The sequence below is a fragment of the Tachypleus tridentatus genome, chromosome 7 (genome assembly GCF_004210375.1).
Source record: "Tachypleus tridentatus isolate NWPU-2018 chromosome 7, ASM421037v1, whole genome shotgun sequence".
NCBI lineage: Eukaryota > Metazoa > Arthropoda > Merostomata > Xiphosura > Limulidae > Tachypleus > Tachypleus tridentatus.
This window is the reverse complement of record NC_134831.1, coordinates 180,496,560-180,508,799: the sequence shown is the minus strand read 5'-3', so window position 1 is coordinate 180,508,799 and position 12,240 is coordinate 180,496,560. Positions and strand designations below refer to the sequence as shown.

General features: G+C 32.6%; 1 protein-coding gene across 1 annotated transcript; it reads right to left on the bottom strand.

Moving 5' to 3' along the window:
- Positions 1-898: 898 nt before the first annotated feature.
- On the bottom strand, positions 899-9,944 carry LOC143257882 (protein regulator of cytokinesis 1-like). Its single transcript, XM_076516908.1, has 3 exons — positions 9,739-9,944; positions 2,565-2,820; positions 899-1,231 (listed from the first exon to the last, which is right to left on the bottom strand). Exons 1-3 carry the CDS (start codon positions 9,840-9,842, stop codon positions 899-901), a joined length of 693 nt encoding a protein of 230 aa, XP_076373023.1. The 5' UTR covers positions 9,843-9,944.
- Between the last annotated feature and the right edge of the window lie 2,296 nt (positions 9,945-12,240).

Sequence of the window (12,240 nt, the reverse complement as noted above, 5' to 3'; positions counted from 1 at the left end):
ATAATGTAAAAAGTAGATAAAAATTTAATGTGGTTTCGTATATATTCGTAAGAATTTCAAATGTAATAACTCGGCACTTGTTAAAATGACACTTGTCAATTGTATCTGAATAGTCTATACATTAATATTATAATGATCACGCAATGGCCTGGATGAGGCTCCTCGGCGGAGCTGTTGGCGACTTCGGCTTTTCAGTCACAAAGGTTTAAGCCACGGACCACTTAAAACGTGGTTAAGCAGGTTGACCCCCCAAATACCGTGGCTTAACGGCGCTCCACTATAATGTATACTTATTTGATTCTTACATTACACTAACTTTAGGTCTTATCAATTTCTCCAAGGACCTCAACTGAGTTATGTTCAAAAAGCATCCTTATCAAACTCTTGGAGCTTTCAAAATGGATAGATATAGATACTTGAAATTATCTTTAAAAAAAGTGTTGGTAAAAAGACAAAAACAAGGTTTAATTAATCAAGTTTTATGTTCAACTTTACATTGTTATTGTACCCAAGAGTCCCAGAACTATTATGAGCCTCCCTACAAATATGAACAATTCTCTTCTCCTTAAATTTCATCATTCATACTTTTATGACAATTGACTTAACTTGTACTCACAATATGATTCCACAATCTACAGAGAAACATTAAATAATTGAACTTCATTAGATTGAAATTTATGCACTCCTAAAAGATACTTAGAATAAAAACAGTTTTTATAATAATTGAATACGGTTAAAGTTGCATCTTACGTTCTTTGGAGCTATTAATCGTAATATCTTAAAGTACATACAAAAAATTACATTTACTTATAGTACTTAAACTAATTTAGTTTCCCAGGAAGTTAAATCAACTGATTCGTAACTTCAGTGTCAATTTTTTTATTATACATTTCTCATGTTAAGAAATACTAGGCACATGATACGAGTACATTTTTTCAGACACTGTTTCCATATTAGCAGCACAAAAACAAAGATGAAAGAAAGCAATGCCAACCTTCTCTTCTTTTAGCATTGTCACATGCTGTTCCACCTCTTTAAGATCTTCCTTTGAAGGCACGCCAGATTCATTTGGAATATAGAGAGATGGCATAACGAGTAATGTACACAGTTTGTGTTCCACTTCTCTGAAACGTTTCAGTGCCTTCAGTCGTTCATATTTCTCCTTTGACATCTCATCTACACGTGTCCTAAGTTCCCCTTCAAGCTGTAGTATGGATAATCCTTCTTCAGGCTAAAAGAAAAGAAATCACTTTCGAACTATAATCACCACAAATTATAGTGTAATGTATGTTGTTGTGCCTGTTTGCTTGCTGTATCCCTCCACAGTTTTAGTCTTAGCATGGTGCAGTAAAGTCTAAACCTGTACGTTCTAGAATATTTAGGTAGTTTTTCCTTTAAAACACCTAAAATAGTTTTCACATAATTCACAAACTACAGTCATCCAATTTATTTATTTTTCCTTGTTTCTACCAAGTATTTCTTGTCCACTTGTGATGTTTAATCTGTTAATTTTATCAACTGAAGTTTCTATATAAAACAAAAGTAGCAGTGAAAATCTCTTGGTAAAGCTTTTATCAAATTTTAGTCTTTGGATTGTTTAATCATTTCCTTCAAACAGTAAAGTACACCAAAGACTGATCAGAAAAGTTAAGACTTCATCTGAAATATTGTTTTCCAATTATTTAGTACAAGATGCTAAGTTGTAGAGCAGTTTTCAAAAGATGAACTACAAAGATACTTCCACATTTTGGAGGATTATTGTCCAGATATAGATTGAAATATCTTGACATTTGTTCACCAATTTTTTTTATTTATTTTGAATCCATAAATCTATGTAATACTTTTGAGAAAAATCCTACATGCAGTAAGTAATAAGCTTCATAAGGGCTACTGTAAAAACATTTTTAAATGTTCCTTCTTCGATAAATTACCTTCAAATTTATAGAATTTATTGCAACATGACTAAAAAAAATATATGTATAAACTTCTGATACTGCACCAGACACATTCTTAGTTTTATAATAGAGTAGCTTGCTTTCAGGTGCATAATAAGTTGCAATACTGAGAGGTAAAGAGGTAATTGTAGAAATATTTTAAACAGCAGGGTTTTATACAGAAAAAGTGGATTTTGTTACTTAATATGGAAAAATTGACAGTAGAAAAGGTGATAAGCTTAGATGGACCAAATAGTCCCTCATTATCACACAAAAAACAATAAAAAGTACTTGAATATCTTACTGATTACTTATTGCTAAGAAAAATTTCTGGGTGTTAGCTTGACCAGTATTCTTTAAAAAGTCAAAATCTAAACAGAAAAAAAAATTTGTTCCCCAAAAAGTTTTAACAGTAGGATTTGTACAGTAAAATGATCAAAGTTTTAGCTAACACATAATTAGCAGTGCATGTAGTACAAAATGTATTTTTAATTTATTTTATTATTTTAATGTTCTATTCTCAAGAATTAGGGACTAATATCAGACCATTATCTTAAGTCTGCTATTACCATACTTAAAGCAGATAATACATATGAAACATGTTGCAAACTTATGACACATCGATTTTACCTCATAAGGTTTCACACCAAGCTCTTGAGCCAGCTTTAGAAGTTGTTCTCCACAACTCTCCACACTACTTATAAGCCTCTGCCTCAAATTCTGTTCCTCCTGCACCATCTCTTCGATTAGTGTCCGCAGATGTTGTATCACGACACTGATTCTTTCCTGCCGCTGTTCTTGAAATATTCCAATCTCGTCCCAGATTGCAAATAATTGGTTTAATGCACCATGAAAGTTCTTCAAAAGTAGTTCTCCCAACTCCTGCCTTCAAAGGTAGTATAACTATAGTAGGTTCTCTTTCTTATAGGTTACCACAACAAACACACACTTCTCTTCTACGAGTGCATTTAGCACATTTCACGTAAAAAAACCCTTGAACTTTAAAGATTCATTTCATGTAATAGTGTATTTATAACTAGTATTGCACATACTACTCATGTTTACTGTACAGGCACTTAACTTTTGTAAGTAGGTGCCTACTCTTATCAACTATTATGTAAGAAAATGAACAATGCTTTTTTATTAATGTCACTATAAATAAATTTTTTGTATTTCTTGTTTTAAATAAATGTAATGAAAATAATTCTATCTTGAAAATTTGTGTATTAAAATGGGAAAACACAGGTCTATGGGAAGCAAGACAATGAGAACAGAAAGAAAAACAAAACAGTAGTCCAAGTACCTGTTCAAATTTATGTTATACTCTTACATCTCTACAGGATATGGGTGATCCCTGATGTTAGACAGTAGCAAAGTAATTTACCAAATTGGTCAACACAAAGTTTAAATTTTATGCTTATATTACTAACTAGTTACCACCCACTTGAAATATTGTATGTAGGTTTAAGCCCCATACCTCAGAAAGATATCGAGTTGTTAAAGAAAATTCAGATGAGGGCTACAAGAATAATTCCAGTAATTGACAGGTTGCCATAGGTGAAGCTCATTTTATTTAACTAGTTATCTTTATTGAAAACAGTAAAGAATGAAATATTTCAACATTTCTTGGGGAATTATGGACTAAAATTTTCAAAATTACACAAACCAAACTTAATAATTAAAATAACTGAAAAGCTTGTGGTTCACTAACTTAATTTTAAGTGTTCTAAACAAAAGCTATTCACATATCAAAATCCTGATTTTAAATATCACAGAAGGGACATTTTTGATATCCCATAATTCATTGTTTTTAATACCAAAATAGATAATGTGAAAATGAATTTTAAAAAAAATTATACTTATGTAGGTTACAATTTTGTCCAATAAAATTATTTTAGCTGATTCCAACAAACCTGATTAAAACACTGGGGATAAAAAAAAACAAACAACAACACCAACCCATCAGATCAAATGCAAGAAACATTTAAGATAATATTTTCATTGTTATGATTCTAACAGTAATCCCTCCTATTATTATTGAACGTTAATGCCATACGTGCTATAGATGTCAACTAAACTACTGCTATTAATGTTGCTGTGTTATACATACATACATTAAGTGTGTAATATCAATTATTAAAACTATTTAATTTGGATACAGGTTTTTCATAACCTAAAAACAAATAAAATACATTTCAATGTGACATTGTTTCTATGTCCTTGCAATTAAGAAGGAATATTTTTCATTTCGCTTTCCATTTTTGGGTGGCTAAGGTACGTAAATTTGTCAAGGTTTTTTTTTTTTTTTTTTTTTTTTTTCCCCCATTCAGATTTTAAACATTAACAAAGGAAAACTACATCAACACCAAAAACCATAGTAGCAGATGTAATTATTGTAGTAGCAATAAAAAAACATCAATAATTTTGAGTTATATTGAAGTTTAGTATAATAGTTAGGAAACTGAATTCATTTGGATTTGGGTCATTCCATGTCAAATCATCCAGGGGGCTACAGGTGACCCCCACAGAATGCCTTGAAAAAATTTACATGTACTCATCTCTCCATATAATGAAAATTTGTCAAAGATTAGATCAATATCTCTAATAGTTTCCAATTTACAGCCCTGTAAAATTTAAGTAATTTTTGTCTAGTTTTGGGGAATTCGTTTTGGGGCAACTTTGGCTGCTTAAAGCTGCAAGAGTAATGGTGGTAGAAAGCTGAAAGTTGTTATACTGGCTGAATTAATCTCATAGAATTCAAAAATGGTCTCAAATCAAGTTTATCTCTCTTAGGATTTACATAGTGAGGCAGTAAAATCACCTGTAAACCCAAAATTGTAAAAAACATTGGTTTATGTGGTAAGCCATAGCTCTAAGATTTAACATGATACAAGGCTGATTTTTTTTCTAATTTCCTATAACATATCAGTTGATAAATCAGCAATTGTTGTAATTAAAAGTATGTTAGATCTCCTGTAAAAAATGTAGCTGCATGCAACTTTTTATGATTTAGTCAAAAATAGCCCAACTTCAGGCCACAGTTTGACCATGTCACCAATTATTCAGCCTTTTTAGATTTTTACTATATATTCTTACATCTCTGAATATTATCTACAAAAAAAAATGAGTGTTTTTAAACTACTTTTTGAGTTATAATTTTTTAAAGTATCCTCTGACCATACGTGTTTTATTTAAACAATTCAGTTCACGTGTTACTGTGTGCAAATATATCCATACAATTTTGAAAAAAAACCTGTCAGAATTTTATGAATCCCACTGAAATATTCTAATCAGCCTTTCACAATGTTAAATAATGAAGTTGTAAGAAACAAGAAAGAATTAATTCAATTCTGAACACGTTTATTGGCATAACTAGTTAGATCACATGGCAATGCAAATATATTGTGTATGCATTAGTTATACAGATATGGCTGAGTTTAAGATTCATAATATAATAAATACAAAGGTAAATCAGACACAAAAAGCACAGTGCTACAACAGGGGATAACTGAGAAAGATTATAGTCACACCAAACTGCAATAATTGTGACAATGAAATGTTTCAAAAACTGCTTTGGCAATAAATTAGCCTTAAAAACATCAAATAAACATTGCTTTGTTCAGACAGCTTGAATACATTTCTGACATTCGAGTTTGATTATGCTGAGATCACTTTGACTTAGAACAGTGGCAAGCACTACTGCCTTGCACGGTAGGTGCACTTATCAGACAAAGAATATGTTGGAAAGGAATCCAGCCTTCATACTTACGTGACCTTGCAGGCCATGAGAACAGTTCGTTTCTTGATTTTTCGTAAATGACACCAACACATTGGAATGTTCATCTGATCTATCTTTTGTTTCCCACATACCATTCATGATCATATATGCATGCCGTATATTTCCCTGGATGATAATTGTCATTGCTATCATTAGACCCTATTTGAGCTGCTGCAGCATCACTTTCACTGCTACTACCAACAGTTACAACTGTGTACACATCATCATCTGATAGCCTTCTCATATACAATTTGTTGGTAGAGTGGGGAATAAAGCTATGATGTGACCTAATACCTGCCACAGTTTTGCATTTTTCATAGCGCTCAAGTAGATTAAACTTTACACAATTCTGCAGGAATGATTCCTGATTGACAAGAACTGAATGCCCTGAATGTGGTTCTTTGCTCAATGGTACATATCAGAGACACTTAAAATTTGATAATTTATTATTTTTCATAATCTTGATTTTCTTGAAGATCATGTTCAGAGATGTAAGAATATATGGTAAAGGCTGATTAGAATATTTCAATGGGATTTATAAATTATTTCAAAATTGTATGGATATATTTGCATACAGTAACATACCCCAATTGAATTTTTTTTTTTTTAAGTAAACAACATATGGTCAGAGGATACTTCAAAAAATTATAACTCAAAAAGTAGGTTGATCACCATCCTGATTTTTTTTGTAGATCATATTCAGAGATGTAAGAATATATGGTAAAAATCTGAAAAGCCTAAATAACTGGTGACATGGTCAAACTGTGGCCTGAAGTAGGACTATTTTTAGCTAAAATCATAAAAAGTTGCATGCAGCTACATTTTTTTACAGGAGATCTAACAGACTTTTAATTACAACAATTGCTGATTTATCAACTGATATGTTATAGAAAATTTGAAAACCAAATTCAGCTTTGTATCATATTAAGTCTTAGAGCTATGACTTATTAAATAAACCAATGTTTTTTACAATTTTGGGTTTTCAGGTGATTTTACTGCCTCACTATGCACATCCTAAGAAAGATAAACTTGTTTTGAGACCATTTTTGAATTCTATGAGATTAATTCAGTCAGTGTAGCAACTTTCAGCCTTCTACCACCATTACTCTTGCAGCTTTAAGCAGCAAAAGTTGCCCAAAACGAATTCCCCAAAACTAGACAAAAATTACTTAAATTTTACAGGGCTGTAAATTGGAAACTATTAGAGATATTGATCTAATCTTTGGCAACTTTTCATTATATGGATAGATGAGCACATGAGAATTTTTTCAAGGCATTCTGACAGGGTCATCTGGAAAATTTTCCAAAATCTGGATGATTTGTCATTGAATGACCCATTTCTATTAATGGATACAAGGAAAAAGAGCTTTTTTTGAGAAGTTGTTACAGGCCACCAGATGGTGCTGATGAAATAAATGAGTAACCTTACAGTGAGTTTAAGATTTCAGATGCTAATGAAGTCATAATTATGGGTGATTTTAATTTCAGGCACACAGTCTGGGAAATGCTAGAATCAATACATAAGGGAGAAAGGTTTTGAAACTGTTCAAGATGGTTTTCTTCACCAATTGGTCAAAGAACCTACTAAAACTAATGTTATTTTAGTTTTATTGTTAACGTTTAGTAGAAATTATTGAGAGAGTTAAAACTGGTGAAAATCTGAGTGCAAATGACCACTGCTGTATTAGGTTCAATGTTGTACTGCATGTGAAGATAAGGAATAATGGTATTTGTAAAAGAATTTTGAGTGGACTTAACAAGAATTATCAATTTAGAATTGAGTAGCTGGGTTATTCCGAGGCATTTATTAAAATAAAGTAGAGCCTCTTTGTTAACCAGAAGATAACCTAAGAAGGTTGAAATGTTGTTCTCTATTTTAATAAAAGTTTTAATACCTATATCAGCTGTCTTGAAATACATTTTCACCTCAAGTGGGTTTCGAGTCATCATGAATTTAGGGACACTAATCATATGTGGAAAAATCTTTTAAATATTTAAGATAATATTCTTTATAGAAAGAAATGGGTAGCTACAAGTAAAAAAAAACCAGGTCAGCTACTAAAAGGCATAGGATATTTTTTCTACATATTTTATCACTCAATTAGCCTAATAAGAAAGCATGTTTTTATGGCATTTTTAAATGCTCAATATTAAAATCTATTGATTAACATTATGGACGATCTTGTAAGACTAAGTTCAGATTAAGGTTTTAAAAAAACACAAAAACCTGCTGCTTAGTTCATAATGTTGATATTCATATACAAAATAATAGCTACCAAATTAGTGGTAGATATTTTTAAACAACAAATTGATTTGCATTTTACAATGTTATCATTTACATTTATCAAACCTTCCTTCTAAATTTTTACATTTACTCCAGCAAACCACTAAAAAAAGAACAACCCAACCACGTTATCTTGCATCATGATTCCTACCCTGGAAAACATGTCTCCCTCTATCGTTCTCACCACATCTCAATTAGATCACATTTCTTAGTCCTAATTCTTTTTATGTCAACAGAAAGCAATTTCAGATCTTAACCCGTCCTCATGTAAACATTTCAAATGCTATTTTAACTTCTAGCAATACTCCTTTAACCCTCTCACAATAGGCTCCATATAATATAAACAAATTTGTCTATACAACTACACTAACTTTTGATACAACATGAAGATTTTTGGAAGACTTTAAGATAAATGTTACAATTTTTTGAACAAAACCAGTAATTTTTTTAATGAACTATTTCCCCAAAAATGTGTTTCCTTACTAGTCTGAGTGCAAAATAATTTCATGTTATGATTAAAAAAAACTTCATCTCAAAAATCTCAAATTTTATTTGTGCAGTCTCTTAAACCCAAATACATTTCAAATACTTGTTTCCACGAAGACTTTATATTCTATGTTATTTTCTATACTCTAACTCTGAGGTCTGTCAGCTGGCCAACATCATAAAAAAAAAATCATTATTAATGAATGGTTAATCTTTGGACATGAAAATTTGCTTCATTTATATGTAATTTTAAACAATGCAAAAATGTCCATAAAACTGCAAAACACAAAATGTGAAACTACAAAGTTGCCAGGATCTCCTCAGTTAAACATTTTACAACAATTATAGTCTTTCTGAAGATAGAGAACCAAGAGGCCTAACTGGTAACATTTATAAGTAAAGTATAATGATAACCCAGCTTAGTTATATTCAATACTTCTGTATGTACAACATAAAACCCTATTTTCCCTAAGAGTTGCAATAGTACTTCCTTTAAAGGGCTTAACAATATCATAATGATCAAATATGTTGAATTGCATTGAATTCTAAGAGCCACAGTAGGATAAGAGGTCATACATTTAGCCTTTTTATGACTTCAATTTTAAATGGTCAAAGATAGCTTAACTGGAGATTCCAGATGAACCAGTTTTATTTCTACTTCAGAATAACATATCTTAGATATCCAATTTGGTATGTAAATGAAAAAGTTGTAATAGTAAATATTATTATATTCAAGCTATTTAAAACGGTTCTCAAGTTAGGCCTAATCATGCTAAGGCTTAGTGTCAGCAACTTAGCTAAGTGAATTAAAGGTATTAACTTTGAGTTTGACTTCCAAATGACTTAATAAAATAAAATCCACATTAATTCTTGGTGACAAGAAACCCACTTAAAATACAAATGTATCTCAGAACGGCTGACAGAGGTATTAACACTTCAGGTTAACCTGAAGATGACCTAGTAATGTCTAAATGTTGTTCTCTGCTTATAAGCGTTAATACCCACACCAGCCGTTCTGAGATGCAAAATCCACATTACTTATTAGTCGCTTATTTTTAACTAATTTAACTTAAGTATAAAGATGAATCATTAAAGCTGTTGATATATTCTCGTAAGAGTTACTAAATTAATTCAAAGTTAAAATGGGCGTAGGTTAATACCGTTAATAAATATATCAAGTTTGCATAGCGTGTCCTGCAGAACAATGCCAGAATTGTAAGCAAAACATTTTAAATAATGCTATAAAAATAATATACCTGGTTTCTGCCATGGATAATTCCGAATTTGTTATTTTCTCTCCCAAATTTGAAAAGAAGTCCGAATTTCTTTTGTCTGTCATTTCAATGGTATCGTTACTCATACACACTAAGAAAAAGTTTAACGTTTAGCCTACATTAAAGATACTACTAATTTTTAAGTTTAAAATGTGCTAAATACGTATGATTGGTTCATTTTTCAACGGAAACATAGAGCGTCATCTTTTGTCGATTAGTTTTATACTCGCAATTGTTCAACTAAAGAAGATTTTAAATGTGGTGATGAATTGATTTATTACAATTGGTGTCCCCTGCTGGTACAGCGGTATGTCTACAGATTTACAACGCTAAAATCAGGGGTTCGATTCCCCTCGGTAAGCTCAGCAGATAGTCCGATGTGGCTTTGCTATAAGAAAATACATACACATACATTACATTTGGCAAATGAAAGGTTTATCTTGGAATTGATTAATGACAAATCGATTATTTTGTTCTTGCTTTCTTAAAACATTGATTAAACTGTAACGTACGGGCTATTTCGGGCTAAATAGCCTGGCATAGCCAGGTGGGTCGAGGCGTTCGACTCATAATCCGAGGGTCGCAGGCTCAAATCCCCGTGGCACCAAACATGCTCGTTCTTTCAGTCGTTCGTAAAAGAGTAGCCCAAGAGTTGGCTGTGGGTGGTGACGACTAGATGCCTTCCCTCTAGTCTTACACTGCTAAATTAGGGATGGCTAGCGCAGATAGTTCTCGTGTAGCTTCGCGCGAAATTAAAAAACAAACAAAGTAAAAGTACAGGAAAAATATACCAAATCTTATCAGTTTTCAGTTAGTATCATTATGACAATCTTTGAAACTCAGTAACGTTCTCGTTTGTTAATATTTTTATAGGCGAGAAATGTCATTAGATTAATTTGTCTTTTTGTTTTATAATCTACACCTAATACTGTGTATGTTTGTTGTCAAGCAAAAGGCTACATAATGGTCTATTAGCGCTCTGTCAATCGCGGGTATCAAAATCAAATTTTTAGCCATATAAGCCTTCAAACTTAACGCCAATCCATCGAGAAATACATTTGTTTAAATATACGAAATCCTTCCAGAAAAATACCCTTGAATGTCAGATCTGTTGCCTAAAGTTTTGTTGTTGTTTTATGTGTTGTAAACCTTGATTTACTTATCGCTAGTCTTTTGTAATTAACTCTAAAACGTTTCAGATGTGTGGCGTATTAATATATCATGCATTTTTATCTTCCTGTATTATTATAGTATTTATTCTGAATTTATCATTTATCCTTTGTATGTACATGTTTCGCATAACACGTGGTCAAGAAAGTCGTGAGATTGTTTCCTTATATTGTAAGGATTATAATCGTCCCTTTACACTTGTGGAACTCAAACTAGCCCTTCATCTGTCTGACAGTACATCGGTTTAAACGTGATGATGTACACTGTGAAATGCTGCGTCATCTATCTCTTACTTCTCTTGCTATTCTTCTGATTGTTTTTAACCAGATATGGCAGGAGAATGTTTTTCCTTCAAACTACCGTCCAATTCCTCCGACGAGCTGTCTCTATAAGACCTTAGAGAGGATGGTTAATGCACATCTTGTTTGGTTCCTCGAATCAAACAACCTCCTCTCGCCCACACAGTATGGGTTCCGACGACAGTGCTCCACCATGGACCACCTGATCCGACTTGAAACGTCCATCAGAGAAGCCTTTCTCAAACGACAACATCTTGTATCAATATTCTTTGACATTGAGAAAGCTTATGATAGAACATGGAAGCTTGGCTTTTGCGAGACCTCCATACATATAGGTTACGTGGCCATTTGTCCATTTTTATTGAAATTTTGTTGATGGACAGGAGATTCCAAATCGTGTGGGTTCGACACTTTCCCATTCTTTTCTACAGAAACTTGGAATCCCTCAGTGTCACACTTTTCAGTATAAAGATTAATGCCATCACTGAACAACTCCCTCGTATTGTTACAAACGGGCTCTATGTCGACGACTTTCACGCCTCATGTCAGTCGTCGAACATGAGGTATATTGATGGACCACAACAAACGACCTTAACTTTTCTCTTTCTAAAACCGTTTGCATGCACTTTTTTTTTTAATGGGATATTCACTCTCATCCTGAACTCCGTATCGGTGATGTTGTGCTGCCTGTGGTTCCTAAGACAAAGTTCTTGGAGCTTATCTTTGACTGTAAGCTGACTGTTATACCACACATCAAGCAGCTACGGATCAAGTGTGCAAGAGCACTGAACATCCTCCATGTCATGTCTTCCACTACTTGCTCCTTTTGGCCTTCGTGTTCAGGCGCAGTTGAATGAATTGGGTCTGTCCTAGGATAACATTGCTGTATCCATTTGTCGGCCTATTCCATTACAGCTTCTTACAGTGACCTATCTTTAAGTCACCTGAGAAAAGCAGACACTCCCAATTGGAAATACTATCTGTCATTTGCTAAGCATGTTTCGAACCATCCTTC